General features: G+C 40.1%; 1 protein-coding gene across 2 annotated transcripts in view; it reads right to left on the bottom strand.

The window, feature by feature from the left end:
- NLRC5 (NLR family CARD domain containing 5) overlaps positions 1–19,713 on the bottom strand; it is a 286,405-nt gene that overhangs the window by 109,813 nt on the left and 156,879 nt on the right. For both annotated transcript variants that reach the window (XM_077454771.1, XM_077454764.1), the window contains 5 exons: positions 12,302–12,367; positions 11,985–12,068; positions 10,998–11,081; positions 4,219–4,305; positions 563–622 (listed from right to left, as the gene is read on the bottom strand). In XM_077454771.1, the coding sequence (XP_077310897.1) occupies positions 563–622; positions 4,219–4,305; positions 10,998–11,081; positions 11,985–12,068; positions 12,302–12,367 (381 nt within the window). The remainder of the gene's footprint in view (positions 1–562; positions 623–4,218; positions 4,306–10,997; positions 11,082–11,984; positions 12,069–12,301; positions 12,368–19,713) is intronic.

The following is a 19,713-nucleotide window of genomic DNA, read 5'->3' on the forward strand; positions in this document are numbered from 1 at the left end:
ATCCCCAGCCCTAAAGCTCATCATCCAAAGAATATTTTTACAACATTTATGCTATCAATGCATGCTTTTTCTTAAACAATTCTAAACACGTTAGCTATTCTGATGGTTCTAATAACAAAGGCAAATTATTCTATTACATAGGAATGTATTGAATGTGGCTTTCAGGCCACTGACAAGAAAAAATATACTTGCAATGTTGTTAGTACAGCAGGCTTCAGTGTCATTCAATCTCTCAAGGCTTGGTCACACCATATCACACAATATGACCAGCTATATAATGCATGTTATTACAACGCATCGGTAATGCACTGTAGATGCATGATCTATTTTTCACATGTACTGTATATTGTGAATAACATTCATCAAGTAATCCCTTTGTTAACACCCCGTGGGTAAATTTGTGAATCTATGACTATTTTGGGCCCAGAAACTAGATTGTAGGAGTAAATCCTGTAAATATTTGGTGGATTGAATTTTAAGAAGTTAACTTATCTTTTGCAACAACTTATTCTATGGCTCTTATGGTAACAGAACCCAGGCGATAATAAAGCCCATCTCTTACCTGCCACCTGGATGCTCTGTACAACCATGGAATTCAATGGTTACTTTATTTTTCAGAAAACTAGAGAAGAAAGAGTGAAAATTATGATGTCTTACCAATGTATGTTAATTTGTTGTTTAAACTCTAAACCTTGTTATCTTTTTAATAGTCAGAGAGTGAGAACCTTTATCTGGGTTTTTCATAAGTCTTTGTCCAAATTGGAAGATTTTCCAATTTTTCCTGTCTTAGTGACATACAAATTAATTGGAATCACCCAAGTGGGAACACAAGCAGGATTAAAAGGAATGTATTCCTTTTTTTATTGTCATGGTCAGGAATAAAAAAATTATATAGAACTCAACAGCTCAAGCTGAAGTTTATATACAAGTGAAAGTATCAGTACAAGGGCTCATTCCTTATTGGATTGTTCGCTACATCCAAGGTTTCAGTGACAGCCAGCATGTCAAAAAGGCTCTGGAATTCCTTTGTTATTTATTCAATTTTATTTGTATATACAGTGCCTTGCAAAAGTATTCACCTTGGCATTTTTCACGTTTTGTTGCCTCACAACCTGGAATTAACATGGATTGTTTGAGGATTTGCATAATTTAATTTACAAAACATGCCCACAACTTTGAAGATGTTTTCTTATTGTGAAGCAAAGAACAAATAGGACAAAATAACAGAAAAAGTAAATGTGTATAACTATTCAACCCCCTAAAGTCAATATTTTGTAGAGCCACTTTTGTCACATCTTACCACTGGGATTTTTGTTCATTCCACCTTGCAAAACTACTCTAGCTCCTTCAAGATGAATGGTTTGCACTTGTAAACAGCAAGCTTTAAATCTGACCACAGATTTTATATTGGATTGAGGTCTGGGCTTTGACTAGGCCATTCCAACACATTTACATTTTTCCACTTAAACCACGCAAGTGTTTCTTTAGCAGTGTGTTTGGGATCATTGTCCTGCTGGAAGGTGAACCTCCGTCCTAGCCTCAAATCACACACAGAATGGTACAGGTTTTGCTCAAGAATATCCCTGTATTTAGCACCATCCATCTTTCCCTCAACTCAGACCAGTTTCCCAGTCCCGTCTGCTGAAAAACATCCCCACAGCATGATGCTGCCACTGCCATGTTTCACTGTGGGGATGGTGTTCTTTGGGTGATGTGATGGGTTGGTTTTGCTCCAGAAATAGCGTTTTTTTGGATAGCCAAAAATGTAAATTTTAGCCTCATCAGACCAGAGCACCTTCCTCCATACATTTTGGTAGTCTCCCACATGCCTTTTCGCAAACTTAAAACGTGCCATTTTGTTTTTTGTTGAAAGTAATGGCTTTCTTCTGGCCACTCTGCCATAAAGCCCAACTCTATGGAGCATACGGCTTATTGTCATCCTATGTACAGATACTCCAGTCTCTGCTCTGGAACTCTGCAGCTCCTCCAGTGTTACCTTAGGTCTCTTTGCTGCCTCTCTGATTAATGCCCTCCTTGCCCGGTCCGTGAGTTTTGGTATGCGGCCGTCTCTTGGCAGGTTTGCTGTTGTGACATATTCTTTCCATTTGGTTATGGTAAATTTGATGTTGCTCCTAGGGATCGTCAAAGATTTGGATATTTTTTTATAACCTAACCCTGACTACTTGTCAACAACATTGTCCCCTACTTGTTTGGAGAGTTGCTTGGTCGTCTTGGCAGTGTTTGGTTAGTGGTGCCTCTTGCTTAGGTATTGCAGCCTCTGGGGCCTTTCAAAAAGGTGTGCATGTGTAATGACAGATCATGTGACACTTAGATTGCACACAGGTGGACATAATTTCCCTAATTATGTGACTTCTGAAGGTAATTGGTTGCAGCAGAGCCTTTTATGGGCTTCACATAACAAGGGGGTTGAATACATACACACATGCCAATTATCAGTTTTTTATTTCTGAAAAATTGTTTTATGTAAATATTTTTCTAATTTTACTTTACCAACTTAGACTATTGTGTTCTGATCCATCGCATATAATTCAGATTAATAAAACATTGAACTAAAAGCTGTAATGTAACAAAATAGGTAAAAAGTCAAGGGAGGTGAATACTTTTGCAAGGTACTGTATGTACATTTTTCGTATTAAGTAAAATTAATACAAAAACAGTTTAGAACAATTTTAATATCAATTAAAATAAATGAAATAAAATATAAAACCGTTATTGTTTCCATTTAAAAAATGGACAAAAGCACTAAACGTTACCAACCCAACCCTACATATAATAATAAGGAATTATTCTCTTACTCACTTGAGTGAGTCCCCCAATTTCCTATCCAATGATCAAACAGAAAGTAAAGAAGAAACTTTCTGATGGGTACAGCAAGCAAAAAATTTGATCAGGAGTCTTAATCCTTCCTGAATCTACCCAAGATTATGAAAAAAGGTTTTGAATTCCACTTAAAAAAAGCTGCAAAGTTTTACAAACACAGTCTCATAGTGACTTAAAGCTTATATGGGGTATCCTGTCATCGCTTAAAATGGGTTAACAGAATGAAAGAGGAAGGAAAGTATGAGAAGCTGGGGAATTAGGGAGTTATGTGGACCTGTTGCTTTCCCTTGCATGTGCAAAGAAATAGTTCTTGTTAAAGAAAAGGTAAATGTTTTGTAAAAATGTAAATATTTTAAGCTTTGGGAAAAATTACTGATGCTTAACATTAATGCCAGTACATAAACATTACTGATCCCTGGGTGTTGCAAGCCTTGGTTATGTACAGGGGTGCATTTTGATCCCACTATAGTACCTGGTCGCTGAAAATGCTAGTCTTGTTTTCACCCATTGGATTTAAACCCCAGTTGCACAATGTAAGTGTCAGGTCACCTGAGACCAGGTGACAGATGCACTCTGTGCAGTCAGAAGTGCACCGCTAAGATAGTGGACCCTAAGACTGACTACTGCGGATAGAACCCAGGGAGGTTCAAGAAGCAGGTCTACTGGATCACTAACGCACATCTCAGTGGGAGCTAGAGCATAGATTCCCCAGGGCGCAGAGTCTAAGAGCCAGCAGATGTTCACCAGAGCCTCTAGTTGTGAGGATGGACTGCACTGCAGTTTGGCTCCAGGTCGTGGGCCCTAGGGTCTCACAGCTCATGGTAGACTACAGGAGAAGGAAGCAGCAGGCTGGAACAATAAGGATAGTAAAGGGATTAGGCAGAGGTCAGGGCAACTAGCAGATAGCAACAACAGAGTACACGCCAAAGGTTCAGGGTCACAGGCAAACAGGGATAGTCGGGGGCACACCAAAGGGTCAGGGTCACGAGCAGACAGGAATAGTCGAGAAGATGATAAGGTCGGTAACAGAGACAAACGAAGAGCAGGAAACAGGAAGCCAAACACACAATGAATACACAATGGTTGATCAGCACCACTGGCTTGCAGTGCACAGGTTAATATAGCGTTCCCTGATAGGGCCTGGGGTGGAGCCATGCTTAGAGGAGAGGTTATAAAAACAGCCAGGTGAGTCTGAACACATGAGGAGAGGTAAGCTGACAGAGAAAGATTACTGCATAACCATGACAGTAAGCTATAAAGATAGTGCATTTTGATATAGTAATATTGTGCAGATTAGACATAAGTCTGTTTTGAATGTATTTTTAATTTTTTTTAAATAAGCATTTAAATATGGGGTGGAGGCTAACTTGAACTTACCTTAACGTTTTCATATGTGTGAGGTTTTGTGTAATTTGCAGGACAAGTGAATTGAAATCCTCTCCTTCCATCCAAAGTTCTTCAATACTGAAAGCACATGACTATTCGATTAAATCTGTTTATCGTCAGTTACTTATCTACAGATCACATTAGATGCACAATCTGTCCTTCTAAGAGGCAATGGGGTCAATTAAATGATGTAAAATTAAGGTAGTAGTCGATTTCAGGTTCCCCTACTGGACCTTACACAAAGATAAGTAGATTATTCAGCTTCAAATAAAAGACAACATTTCTTAGAAATATGGCTTTAGAAATATTGCTGTGGGGGTCAGCATTGAAATCATGGGTGAAAGGTTTGATGCAGACAGGAACTCTTTAAACTCTTTTACTGACACTTTCAATTTTATTTTAAGTGGATGGTGATGAAAAATGAAAGGATGAGACCAACAAAAAAATAGCTTTGGATCAGCTCTGAGCTGCATAGATAAGTAACACTTTACATATAGTCCTTTTTCACATTCTAGCTGAAATAAAATGAAATTGCATCGATAATCTTTTTAAAGGCATATAAATTAATGTGATCAATAACAAATTTGTAATTTTTTTAAAGCATTTCTAAAGGCAACACTTTGTTACAATTTGATATTATTTGGTGGGATTAGAACCACTGTCAGGGGTGTACTGGTGGTTGCTCTAATTGTCCTGATCACCATTGTCACTATTTGTCCTTGTGACAACTGTCTAAGCCCTTGTACACACGGTCGGACATTCCGACGGAAAATGTCCAATCGGACCATGTTGTCGGATAATCCGACCGTGTGTTGGCTCCATCGCACTGTTTCCGTTGGAATATCCGACGGATCAAGTTTTCCAGCTTGGCTATAAAATTTTACGACAACATGATCCGATTGGACCTTGTCCGATCATATGTAGAGAATTCCGATCAGACAAAGTGCCACGCATGCTCAGATCTAATTCCTACACCAAAGCTATTGGCTACTAGCCTGAACGTAGTCCCGTCGTAATGAAATAACGTCACCACGTTCTGAACGATCACATTTTCCGACAACTTTGTCCAACCGTGTGTATGCAACAGTTTCAGACAAAATCCGACGGATTTGGTTGTCGGAATGTCCGACCGTGTGTACAAGGGCTAAGAGGGGATATCCCTCACATTGTAAAGATATCCTCTCACTTCCAGATGGGTCTACAGGACGAGAATTGAAGGGAAGTCTCCATAATGAGACACAGATGGTAGAAATATATTGATGGCATTTTTTTTCCATAACAATATTATTTACAGCTTTGAAGAATTTATGACAGGTTTTTCAAATATAATTACAACATATGTTGCAAAGGAAATGGTAATAATATATGCAATGATAATAATACTGGACAATATGAGAATGTGAGAATCAGCTTCAGAGTTATATATTCTATTAACTAAAATCACTGCGCCAAATATGTATCTGTGTCAATAGTGATACCCCTGCTGCAAAACCATGAATATACCAGTGTTATAAACACAAGTGTAAAAACGGAATATAAAAGTGTATGTGTAGATATAATTTATTATCCCCAGTGCAAATGTGTCATAAAAAGTCAAAATCACCAATTTTTAATTACCAAAAAAGAAACATATATTACACACCAAAATATAAACACCAAAATGTCCATATAGCAATCCAACATATGTCCCTAATTCCAACAGTGTTGATAATGGTATATCCAGAAACCTCAAACTGTGCTCCACTCTTAATCATGCAAAAGGTAGTGCTGTTCAAAACCGTGCTCTCCTGTGATTCCACAACCTCCCCTCTAGTACAATGACACTCACCAGATGCTTTGACTCAAACACTGTGCGGGTCAGTCTGTGCTTTTGTTATAAACACTTTGTCAGAAACACTTCCATAGCGCAACCAGGTAAAGTGGTTGTAAAGGCACACGTTTTTTTTTATCTTCATGTATTTTATTCATAAAGGTAAAAAACCTTCTGTGTCCAGCAGCGCCCCCCCGCAACCCCTAATACTTAACTAAAGTCCCTCTCGATCCAGCAGTGTCCACAAGAGCTTTGGCTCTTGCAATCCTGATTGGCTTTTGGCAGCAACGGGAGCCATTGGCTTCCATAGCTGTGAATCACAGCCAGTGAGCCAATCAGGAGACAGAGGGAGCGGGGCCGAGCTGTAGCTTTGTGTATGAATGAACACACAGAGCTGTGGCTTGGGAGTGCACCTACTTGGGTACCCCACAGCAAGCTGCTTGCTGCGGAGGCACCCAGCAGGAGAGAGGGGCCAGAACTGCCGGCAGGGAACCCGAGAAGATTAGAGTCCAGACTATGCAAAACCATTGTACAAAGCAGGTAAGTATAACATTTAATTAAACCAATGTGCCATGTTATACTCTGAAATAAACCTATACAATGTATTTTATCCAGTGCTTAATATAGATCCAAACTTGGATAATGCATAATAATAATAATAAACTGCTGAGGTGCTAACAATGCAAACCAAAAATAAATACACTTATATATAGCATTCACCCCCTTAAGTGTGCTTGAGTGCTCGATAATTTAAGTCAATCAATAAATGTCCTTAAAGTAATTTGAATAAGTTGAATCCTTGTGATGGTGCTTCAAACTTATCCAAAGTGTCAGCAATCTCATGCTCCCCCCTTTGTGATTATCCTCACCTCAGGGCGTATCACTGCACAGTTAAGTTTGGACTAGCAACGCTGTTGAACCGCCTCTGGGCTTGAATTATCCTCAGTGCATATATGAAAGATAAACTACATAGTGCTTTATCGTTTAAAAAACAAATTTATTAAAAGTAATTTATCCAGGGTACTCACACATTTAAGGTGCTTATAGCGTACCACTCCGTATCAGGCAGAACTTAATAAATTCCAATGAGGCTTTATATCCATATATTCGTCTGCAGCTGCTTGTTGTACAATGAAGCTGCTTCCTAAACTATCCCAATGCGTATCAACACAGGGATGATGTATCTTCCACAATCCCCCTGATGAGGTAAGTGCTACCAACCGACTGGGGGGGTGTCATACGCTACACACTGCATTAAACTGGTCTGCATGGCTGTCATCCCAGAAGGAAGCCTCTTCTAAAGATGATGCACAAGAAAGCCCGCAAACAGTTTGCTGAAGACAAGCAGACTAAGGACATGGATTACTGGAACCATGTCCTGTGCTCTGATGAGACCAAGATAAACTTATTTGATACAGATGGTGTCAAGCGTGTGTGGCGGGAACCATGTGAGGAGTACAAAGACAAGTGTGTCTTGCCTACAGTGAAGCATGGTAGTGGGAGTGTCATGGTCTGTGGTCTGGGGCGGCATGAGTGCTGCCGACACTGGGGAGCTACAATTCATCATAAATGCCAACATGTACTTTGACATACTGAAGCAGAGCATGATCCCCTCCCTTCAGAGACTGGGCCACAGGGCAGTATTTCAACATGCCCAACTCCAAGATGACCACTGCCTTGCTAAAGAAGCTGAGGGTTAAGGTGATGGACTGGCCAAGCATGTCTTCAGACCTAAACCCTATTGAGCATCTGAGGGGCATCCTCAAACAGAAAGTGGAGGAGCACAAGGTCTCTAACATCCACCAGCTCCGTGATGTCGTCATGGAGGGGTGGAAGAGGACTCCAGTGGCAACCTGTGAAGCTCTGGTGAACTCCATGCCCAAGAGGGTTAAGGCAGTGCTGGAAAATAATGGTGGCCACACAAAACATTGACACTTTGGGCCCAATTTGGACATTTTCACTTAGGGGTGTACTTACTTTTGTTGCCAGCGGTGTAGACATTATTGGCTGTGTGTTGAGTTATTTTAGGGGGACAGCAAATTTACACTGTTATACAAGTTGTACACTCACTACTTTACATTGTAGGAAAGTGTCATTTCTTCAGTTTTGTCACATAAAAAAATATAATAAAATATTTACAAAAATGTGAGGGGTGTACTCACTTTTGTGAAATACTAAATATATATATATATATATATATATATATATATATATATATATATATAGAGAGAGAGAGAGAGAGAGAGAGAGAGAGAGAGAGAGAGAGAGAGAGAGATTTTAACTATCTCTGGTTGCTCGCAAGTCCTTTTCCCTATTTTGTTTTAGGTAAGTATAACATGTTTGTTATTTTAAAAGAAAAAGAAAAACAAGACTTTAATACAGGGGTCATCAACCCCCGGTCCGCGGCCCACTACCGGGCCATAGCGTCTTTTCAGCCGGGCCGCGGCAGGCTGTAAGGCACCGGTGGATCAGAGAGGAAAGCGGGCGGGCGAATAAGAGAAGTGGGCTGGCAAGCAGAGATGACATCTCTCTCCGCCCGCCTAGCATCACCGCTCTTCCGCCCTCACATCATACAGAATGTCGGAGGTGCGGCGGGGAGCAGAGAGATTACATCATCTCTCATTGCCCGCCCTGCATCTCTGCTCTCCTGCCCTCATTTAAGAAAGACCACTGAACCAGTGTCGCCAATGCAGTGACAATCCTCATCTGGTGGCACTGGAGGGTGATGTGGCAAGTGGCATTCCTCAACTGGTGGAAGGCAGCGTGACAAGTGGCATTTCTCATCTGGTGGCAGGCGACATGGAAAGTGACACACTCAGGGCTTGAACTATTTCATTTATATTACAATGTAATATAAGAAAAAATGCACTTCAATCATTCTGACACCATACCAACCACGGTGCCATGATGATTGAAGTACCAACAGCCGAACACCAGCTATTGCCCGATAAATTGCCGGAAAAATTTGCTTAACCCCCCCCCAAGCGTGTGCGTACATCACCCCCAGTCCCTCGCCGGGCCTTGGCACAATTTTCTTCCACGCAGCCGGTCCCCGGTGCCAAAAAGGTTGGGGACCACTGCTTTAATACCACTTTAATGTTAAAAATGTGGCATACAAAGTATGTACGTATAAAATAACACTCACATTTGCCTGGGCCTAAGCCGGCACTGAGCGAATTTCAGCAGTGGGTTAGCCTGTCCTAAGCCAGCCGCCTTCTCTTCTTCTTATGTATTGTCTTGTTTTATTTTTAGGGTCTATAGTGTCCATGTGACATAGGTAGCTACTGGCAGGTAGTGTACTCTGATAGCTCATTAGAGTGTCTGAAAAATATGGTTGTGGGTCAGGAAGTCAGGCGGTTCATTAAAGGTGGGCAGGTTGATATAAGAAAAGGCAATGGGGGAGGGATAGGAGGTAGTAGAGTTAGACAATGTGAGGTTCATACCGATAGAAGGTGGGTGAGGTGAAAAGACAGGGGTACAGGAGGATTGAGGGGGAAAAGGGGACTGAAAATTGAAAGTGTTAGATGGTGTGTTGGCACTACGAAAAATGGGTGTAGGGAAGACAGAGGGTAGTTGGAGGATGGGGGGGTTTACCTCCCTACAAAACCATCTAAAATGAAAAAAAAAATGCTTTGCCTTTAGTTATAAAGGTAAGAATCCTTTATTCTATGTATAGATTATAATCATAAATGTATGAGGACACAGCGGGCTCAGTAGCGCAGTACAGATGTTGGATATTTTGCTCCTCTTATCGCAGTGGAAGCCTATGGGCCTGATTACATTGATTGTTATATAATACAATTATTAGCTGGTTTGTTTTGTAACTTTTTTTTCTATCCTTATCACTATCATTCAGCAAGTTTGCTGATTAAACATTCTATTGTAAGGATAGCTATTAGTGATAAACTCTCATGAGAGCTTTTCATCGGAAAATGCGACCGTGTGTATGCTCTATCGGAATTTAACTGTCCGAATTTCCACCAGCCAAAAATTGATAGCGTGTTCTCAATTTTCCAGACGGAAAAACTTTCTATCGGAAATTCCGATCGTGTGTATACAATTCTGACACGCCAAAAATCACGCATGCTTTTCAACTACGAGACAGAAGCTATTGGCTACTGGCTATTGAACTTCCTTTTTCTAGTCCCGTCGTACGAGTTGTACGTCACCGCGTTCTAAACGATCGGAATTTGGTGTGACCGTGTTTAGGCAAGACAGCTTGAGCGGAATTCTGTCGGAATTCCGTCGGGAAAACCATCAGAGCTTTTTCCGACGAGAATTCCGATCGTGTGTACGCGACATCACCAATTTTCTCCCAATATATATTAAAAGTTAAAGTAAAATGTGATTTACATTTGGACTACTTTTACAAAAAGACGTCATGAATTTTTGGAACATAGATGATCAATTCATTTTACCTTTTTAGTGCCCCATATTAAACCATGATATGAACATTTTAGCATTTGATCTGTGCAATATTTGCATAATATGTACAGTAAGCATGGAAGTATAGCCAATAATGCCATATAATTACAAAAAAACAAAAACAAATGAATTAAGAATATGGAATAATTATGGAATAATAATCAGCCAGTAGGTCACTGAAGGAGGCACACATGAATCAACAAAATATCAAAAATATAAGGCAGTAAATGCAACCTTTTAGGTTGTGGGAATCTGTCCAGACCTGATATACTTTGGCTGATTTACTAAAGTAGGAATATGCTAAGTTCATGCTCACTTAGTAAATAAATATAAAACTAAATACCTAACTATATGCGAGGAAAAATAAACACAAGATTTTTGCTTGCCTATGATTGGATGATGGAAGTGAACGCAAATGCACTCTATTCCTTAAACTAAGAAAGCATTCCCTTTTTGAAATAAACATGCACTTAACAAAGTAAACATAGTAAATAATTCCCACAGCATTTAAATCTCAAACAATTTCTTAACGTACCTTATTTTAGACTCATGAGACATTTGGGACATAGCCAATAAAACATCATTTACACCTTGCACAGAAATGTTATTGTTCTTCAATCTTAAAGCAAAAAACATAAATATTGATTTGGATATTGGTACTGGACAATAAAAAGAAAAAATATACACAAAAATTCAAATTATATTTATATATATATAGACATTTTTTATTTAGCTCTGAATAGCAGAATAGCATGGAGAAGAGTTAAAATGCCTGCTATCTGCGGCTCAGTTAGGGAGATCCCATTCACGTCCTGTGCTGGAGATAACCCTTTCACTAAGCAGGAATTAAATTAAATTCTCCAACAGCAAAACACACAGATGTAAACATGCTTTTTCCTGTTGCAAATTTTCCCACATTTCCCATCTGGTAAAAAGGTTGTCCCCATAACAGGAAGTTAGAGAAAATCTATTCAATAAAGCCCTGAATAGAAATAAAACCTGACAGAGGTTCTGACCCTTCCCTATTCAAAACGAAAAAAAAAAACATTTGATTACAGATATACTTTAAGATGAACATTCTCAACCAGGGTTCAGGGAACTCTATCATTCCTTCAGAGGTTACTAGGGTTTTTTTGAGCTGTGGTTGTTTGTTCTCCAATATGATGGTCCCTGCATAGTTCCTGCACCAACATTACTTGAGAAAGCCAACAGCATGACACCAATTTATCCTTTTAGATATCTGTAATGGTGGCATTCTGACCACCACTTAAATTAAGGATTGTATTCTTCCTACTGACCACCGATGTAAGGGGAATTTTTTTCCATAGGCCCCCAATGAATTGTTTTTTAGTAAGGGTTCCTTGAGACCTGAAAATTATTTTAGGGGTTCCTCTGGGGTAAAAAGGGTTGAGAGAAACTGCTTGAGGACATCAAAAGCAGAGTGAAAAAAAAACTTAAACAGCATCTTTAGAAGAGAAGGAAAGTATTTTGTAGCAGAAGGAATGGAAAATTAGATACTCACTTCAACTGTGTCAAATTATCACTACTTTGCACAAAACCGCAGAGCTTCTTAATGTGTTCTGCCTGAAATCTGCATTCAGCTAATCTGCAATACAGACAGGAGAGAGCCAGAAAAAAAATAACATTAACTGAAAGGCAACCTTACTAAACACTTAGCTATCATGCTGCTAACTGCATAAAAGTTCTGAAGAAAATCATCTATATGGCATGCTAGCTAAAAAAAGTTTTAGGGCCCATTCACCCTAAAGTAATTAGCAATAGTTGTTGATGTATGCCTAGTTATTGCATGTGCAATGTCTTTTTTTTTTTGACTGTTACCTTATAGTCTTCGGAGAGCCTCCACAAGATGAAAACGCTACATGAATAGTTTCTGTGGGATTTAAACTAGAAAGAAAAATGTTGATTAAGATTAAACCAAGTTACAATGTTAATCTCATTAATACACATAAATCTTCCTACATAGTTACAGCTGTACTTACAGGAGTGTAAAGGCCCGTACACACGATCGGACTTTTTGACAACAAACATGCAAATTAGCTGTTTTGGAGCAACATCCGACCGTGTGTACGCACCATTGGACGAACTTTTTCGGTTTTCATCTGACTTTTGTTGGCTGTGCGAACGGACAAACTTTTTGACAACATAAATACAATGGATCAAAGTCTGATTGTGTGTACAGAAAACCATCGGACTTTTGTACAAAGTACCAACACGCATGTTCAGAACCAATGCAAAAAATCAGACAACAATACAGAAGTTGACCAAAGGTGGCGCTGGAGTAATTGAACATCCTCTTTTGAAGTGTCATCAGTACGTTGAAACGTCACTACGTTCGTTTTTGTTGCCTATAAAGTCAGATCGTGTGTATGCAATACAAACTTACGACCAACGCCCTTTGTACAAAAGTCTACGGGAAAGTTTGTACAAAGTCTGATCGTGTGTATGAGGCTTAACAGCCTGTATGAAGGAACCCCATTGCAAAACCTATGAGGGGACGCCCCCCAAAACCACCCTACTTTCTGTCTCTATTTACTTCATAGCATTGTTATAAAGGTACCCAAACTATATATACATTCAATTTACCTTAATTTATTTGCCAAACGATATTGCTTCCAGCATGACTTATTTTTGAACCCAGGCAGCTATGGACACCCCAAACCCACCCCACCATGCTCCTGGGTCCCATAGCAATTGCATTGTCTGCTTTAGCTATATTTACAACTTTTGCATATTCAGTTTTACAAAAATCTCTGTGAGTTCTGCAACAGAGGTAATAATTCAGCAGTACACATGGCTATTCCAAGGCAAGGTACCCAGCCCCACACTGCTAGGGAATTCACTCACTTAGATAAAACTGACAGGCTTGTGTGTACTCATCATGCTACTTACTGCTCTGAAGATCACACCATGCTGCCTGACAGGGTGGATTCTCACGGATCCATGCATCATTTAACTCATGGTGTCACTCAGTCCTCCTTGTGCTATCTACTTCTTGACAGCATCAGGGCACAGAAGAGCATTTTTCAGCCAGGCTTTGCAATCACACGATGTAAACAGCATGGGAGGTTGAGCGAGGCTATAAGATGCATGGCATCGCTGGTAAATGCTCCACAGTTTCCAATGCTGATTGTTGGAAACCTGAAGCAACAGAAGTAAAACATGTTTCTATGCATATATCAAGGTTCACTTGTTTTATAGCTATTCAATATTCATAGAGTAATTCTAGGGTGAACTTCCACTTTAGGTCAATCTGTATCCATATCAAACATACAGTATGTAGCATGTGTAGCAAATGCTTAACATTGTAGTTGGCATACCCAGACATATGCATGGGATTTCCGCAGTGCTGCCAGAACACAGAAAAATGGGCACTGATGGGAATCACAACTGGGTTCCAAGGCTCTAACCTACCCCCTCCCATCTCCCATGCCTTGTCATTGTTTGGTGAGAGTGCCCACAATAGTAATGGCAGGGGAGACGGTCTAGATAGAAAAAGTAGTCATGTGAATGGGTTGTTCTTTCCTCATCAGAGATCCCTGCTTTTTAAGGTCCTCTGCAGCATATCAGACATCAATGTTTAATATGGATTGATTTTCAAGCACTGTTGCCAATACAGAGGTTTTGTACTATGCCCATGGTGAAGTAACCTTCCCCGAGATCAAACTACTTCAAGTGTTGTTTTGCTAGAAGACAGAGTATTGTGTGTGTGTATATATATATATATATATATATATATATATATATATATATACAGTGCCTTGCGAAAGTATTCGGCCCCCTTGAACTTTTCAACCTTTTGCCACATTTCAGGCTTCAAACATAAAGATATAAAATTTTTATTTTTTGTGAAGAATCACCAACAAGTTGGACACAATTGTGAAGTGGAATGAAATCTATTGGATAATTTCAACTTTTTTAGCAAATAAAAAACTGAAAAGTGGTGCGTGCAAAATTATTCGGCCCCTTTACTTTCAGTGCAGCAAACTCACTCCAGAAGTTCAGTGAGGATCTCTGAATGATCCAATGTTGTCCTAAATGACTGATGGTGATAAATAGAATCCACCTGTGTGTAATCAAGTCTCTGTATAAATGCACCTGCTCTGTGATAGTCTCAGGGTTCTGTTGAAAGCGCAGAGAGCATCATGAAGACCAAGGAACACACCAGGCAGGTCCGTAATACTGTTGTGGAGAAGTTTAAAGCTGGATTTGGATACAAAAAGATTTCCCAAGCTTTAAACATCCCAAGGAGCACTGTGCAAGCGATCATTTTGAAATGCAAGGAGTATCAGACCACTGCAAATCTACAAAGACCTGGCCGTCCCTCTAAACTTTCAGCTCAGACAAGGAGAAGACTGATCAGAGCTGCAGCCAAGAGGCCCATGATCACTCTGGATGAACTGCAGAGAACTACAGCTGAGGTGGGAGAGTCTGTCCATAGGACAACAATCAGTCGTACACTGCACAAATCTGGCCTTTATGGAAGAGTGGCAAGAAGAAAACCATTTCTCAAAGATATCCATAAAAAGTCTTGTCTAAAGTTTGCCACAAGCCACCTGGGAGACACACCAAACATGTGGAAGAAGGTGCTCTGGTCAGATGAAACCAAAATCGAACTTTTTGCCCACAATGCAAAACGATATGTTTGGCATAAAAGCAACACAGCTCATCACCCTCAACACACCATCCCCACTGTCAAACATGGTGGTGGCAGCATCATGGTTTGGGCCTGCTTTTCTTCAGCAGGGACAGGGAAGATGGTTAAAATTGAGGGGAAGATGGATGCAGCCAAATACAGGACCATTCTGGATGAAAACCTGTTGGAGTCTGCAAAAGACCTGAAACTGGGATGGAGATTTATCTTCCAACAAGACAATGATCCCAAACATACAGCAAAATCTACAAAGGAATGGTTCACAAATAAACGTATCCAGGTGTTAGAATGGCCAAGTCAAAGTCCAGACCTGAATCCAATCGAGAATCTGTGGAAAGAGCTGAAAACTGCTGTTCACAAACGCTCTCCATCCAACCTCACTGAGCTCGAGCTGTTTTGCAAGGAAGAATGGGCAAGAATTTCAGTCTCTCGATATGCAAAACTGATAGAGACATACCCCAAGCGACTTGCAGCTGTAATCGCAGCAAAAGGTGGCTCTACAAAGTATTAACGCAAGGGGGCCAAATAATTTTGCACGCCCCACTTTTCATTTTTTAATTAGTTAAAAAAGTTTCAAAAATCCAATAGATTTCGTTCCACTTCACAATTGTGTCCCACTTGTTGGTGATTCTTCACAAAAAATAAAAATGTTATATCTTTATGTTTGAAGCCTGAAATGCGGCAAAAGGTTGAAAAGTTCAAGGGGGCCGAATACTTTCGCAAGGCACTGTATGTATATATATATATATATATATATATATATATATATATAGTGTACGCACCCTATGATCATTTTGGGGAGGCCTTGCATTTTAATGCACTTTGCAGAGTCCCTAGATGACCTGCTAACTGTACTAACGATTTGTTAATATACAATCTCTGTCCACTGTTCTGTCAAAGCAATGGTTCCTAGCTCCTCTTGGCGTTTCCCCAAGCTCGTTATTAGTCTTAAAGGATATTAAATAAGCACAGTACATGCATATTTGTTAAAACCATCTGGCTGATGCGAGTGCTTTCAGTGTCATGAGATGAATCAGATGAACACACTAATGTTTTTGTACCACTATAGTGTCACAGAGGCTTTATGCCATATGACATGTGTGTGTGTGTATATATATATATACATTTAGAGATATAATACAGTTTATACAGTAACTTCAACTAGCTTGTTAACTAGGATTTAAAATTTTAAGCTCTGCTTAAAAATCCTTCCAGCCTGGGAAGCTTATATTATTCACCTCTAAAAGATGCAATTGTTTCAGGGTCCCATGCACATAACTCTCAGCACTTGGAAAAACAAAGCCTTGTTGGCACATTTGACTGGTGAGCTAAGCCTTCTCTTACATGGCACTGCCTTCTTACAGAGTCACAAGGTGGTGGGACGCTGGACTCTGTTTTAGGTAAGTATGCCAAATAAGTGTAGAGATTTTTATTGGATACAGGCAACTCAGAAATATGCAACGGCTAGAGACTGGGTCCTTAGAAAAGAGTCCTCAAATGAAAAGAGAAGAGAGTGCCATGTGGTTTTTGGGATCCAGAAAAAGTTTATTAGTTGCAGAAAAAGGAAATGCCAATCAGTTTCAGGAGTTCAATACCCTGTTTCTCAGGGCTTAAGACTTTTATCTAAAGGATAAAATATTTACACATGTATTTGTAAAGAGATATGCAGCCGGCTCCAGTTGGTGGTTCAGCGGAGTCAAAGGGTCAGTCTACCCAAAAGTGATATTTTAATTATAGATATGATCTGGTGGAAAAAGTCAGCCTTTGGATTTGTATATGTCTTGCATATACCAACAATTGCCTGCCATAATTTCTATGTTTCTCATGTTCCATTCCATCTGGGACTAAAAAATATTGCTGCCAACTTTTTGCATGTTAGATATTTTAATACCATCACATCAAAACCTCAATGGTTGTAATGCTTTAGACCTCATTCATATCTGCATGTTTTAAGTGCAGTGGATTGAATGTGCATTTTAGACATGTTTTACGTGTGCTACCACTAAACTCTATGTAAAGTGCATTTTGCTGGAAATCGTATATAAGATGCAGCATGCCAAAGATTTCTAACGCAGGAATGTGAGAGGGGCCTTACTATGAAAGCACTTACATGCAGGGTCATACTATGAAAACTGCACCTCCTTTATCTACTCATCTACTGGAAGGTCATTGAGATTTCCTTTCTCACACGTGTTTCCCAGAAATGTGCATTTCAAACCACAGCATTACAGGGCTGGATATGCTGCAATAGGTTCAAAAGCTGGACAGGCAGAGTACCAGAGGCAGGTGACTAAAGTCTACCATACATGATTCATTTTTATACAACCTGCGGGTTGAAGGAAAAAAATGGGCCAAATCCCCCATCTACAGATTCAAGGTGGATGGGGAAAGCCTTCCACGCCGTCACAATACAATGATCAGTGTTGCTGGCTACAGCTGGCAGCACCGATCATTTGGAAACCACCTAATAGGCTGGTTATACACAAGTCGATGGATGGATTGACATGTGTACAACCAGCCTACCCATATATGGATCAAAATCCGTCTGGTCCCTGCTGAACTGGATGAATCTCAATCCATGTATGGCCAGCTTAATTCTTCACCAAAAATTTATGGGGGATCAGCCCATAAATAGACCCTTAGAAATATTGGAGGGAATTTGTAAAAAGTACAGACACCTGCATTAGTGGGCTGTTTTGAACCTCTAATGGCAACAATCTTTCTCTGACTTCTGAGCAGTCACATTTTATTTTATCAGCGTTGTAATAACAGTCTACTCCTGACACATCTCTGGATGAGCAGTCTTTCACCACTATGCTAAACCCAAGGCTTGCTGCAGTCATACCACCTCCGCAGACAACATCTGTGCTTATGAAATCTTCTGTTGAGTTGTACTGCTCCAACCAGGATCAGTATAAGCAGGGCCGTCTTTAATATAGATTGGACCCTGGGCAAACATTTTCTTGCCCCCCCCCCCCCCCCCCATGCAATTTCCCTCTCCACCTACTCTGAGACATACAATAAATAGCAGCTAGACTTAAAATCAGTTTACTGTATCAGATTAGGCAGCAATTGCGATTGGTTGCCAGCAGTTACAGCATATCATTACTGCTTACTGACTAGTTGCTAGAGGTTACAGCACACATTATGGCTCACTGATTAGTTGCTAGAGGCTGCAGCACATCACCTTCTCACAGCAGGGGAGCATGATATACATAGGAATGCCGCCTTTATTTACATATCAATGCCGCCGGCCGCAGCTATTTACTTAGTAATGCTGCCGCTATTTACATACGAATTTCAGTTATTTACATGTAAACACAGGTCTGCAGGTGAGTCACCTGCACACAACAATAGGGCAGAGCTGGGCAGCATTAGTAACAGACCTTCACACTGAGATATTGGGACACATCACAGGAATAAAAATTCAAGGGACAAGGGAATTTAAACCTGTACAGTTGGCAAGTATGAGGCAGCTGTTTTGGGCCCCCCAACAATGACAGGACCCAGGGCAGCTGCCCCTTTTGCCCTGCCTTAAAGACGGCCCTGAGTATAAGGCTTCATGTACACGGGACGTTTTTACAACCTCTCCTGAACGATTTAACCTGACAGATAGTAACCCATGTTTAAAACATCAGTTTTGCTGCATTTACATGCTGCGTTTGCGTTTAGAAGTGTTAAAAAAAAAATATATATATATATATATATATATATATATATATATATATATATATATATATATATATGAGGCAAAAATGAAAAACGACTGTAAACGAAATACAACTAAACACGAATTACCGCATTTACCCGTGTTTGTAAGCATTTGGCGCATGAAATGCCTCTAAACTCAGTGCCTGAACCCATTTTTTGCATTCCAAAGAAAAGCCTCTAAACTCAACTGCCTAGAAACGACTATAAACGACCCTGTGTACATGTACTGATAAGATCACAGAGTTCAGGAGCAGTTGAAAAAAATGCCCAACTGCTCCTAAACGTCCGTTTTAGCAGCAGCAGTGTATATGAGGCCTTAGGCTGCCTGGTACTCTGTGCAAAATACTATTTCCTTTTAAAGCTGATTCAGTTAGGCCTCATGTACACTGCTGCCGGTAAACAGACGTTTAGCTGCAGTTGGGTGTTTTTTTTAGCTGCTCCTGAACTCTCCTCTATCTTATCTTATCAGTACATGTACATGGGGTCATCTCTAGGCAGTTGCGTTTAGAAGTGTTTTTTGGAAAGCAAAAAAATGCATTTAGGACAGATGTTCAGAGTCATTTGAAACGCCAAACGCCTGCAACAGCAACGTGGTAGCTCGCATTTAGGCACGTTTCATTTACAGGCGTTTTCCATTTTCGACTAGTTTAAAAAATGCTTCTAAACGCGGCATGTAAACACTGCAAAACTGTTTTTAAACAGTTTAAAAAGTTAAATCGCTCAGGAGAGGTTGTAAAACATCCCGTGTACATTAAGACTTATGCCGTGTACACACGGTCGGAATTTCGGCCAGCAAAAAACTGATGAGAGCTTTTCATCGGAAAATGGGACCGTGTATATGCTCCATCGGAATTTAGCTGGCCGAAGC

The sequence above is a fragment of the Lithobates pipiens genome, unplaced genomic scaffold (assembly GCF_037356315.1).
Source record: "Lithobates pipiens isolate NorthernLeopardFrog02 unplaced genomic scaffold, aLitPip1_a1.2 Scaffold_10, whole genome shotgun sequence".
NCBI lineage: Eukaryota > Metazoa > Chordata > Amphibia > Anura > Ranidae > Lithobates > Lithobates pipiens.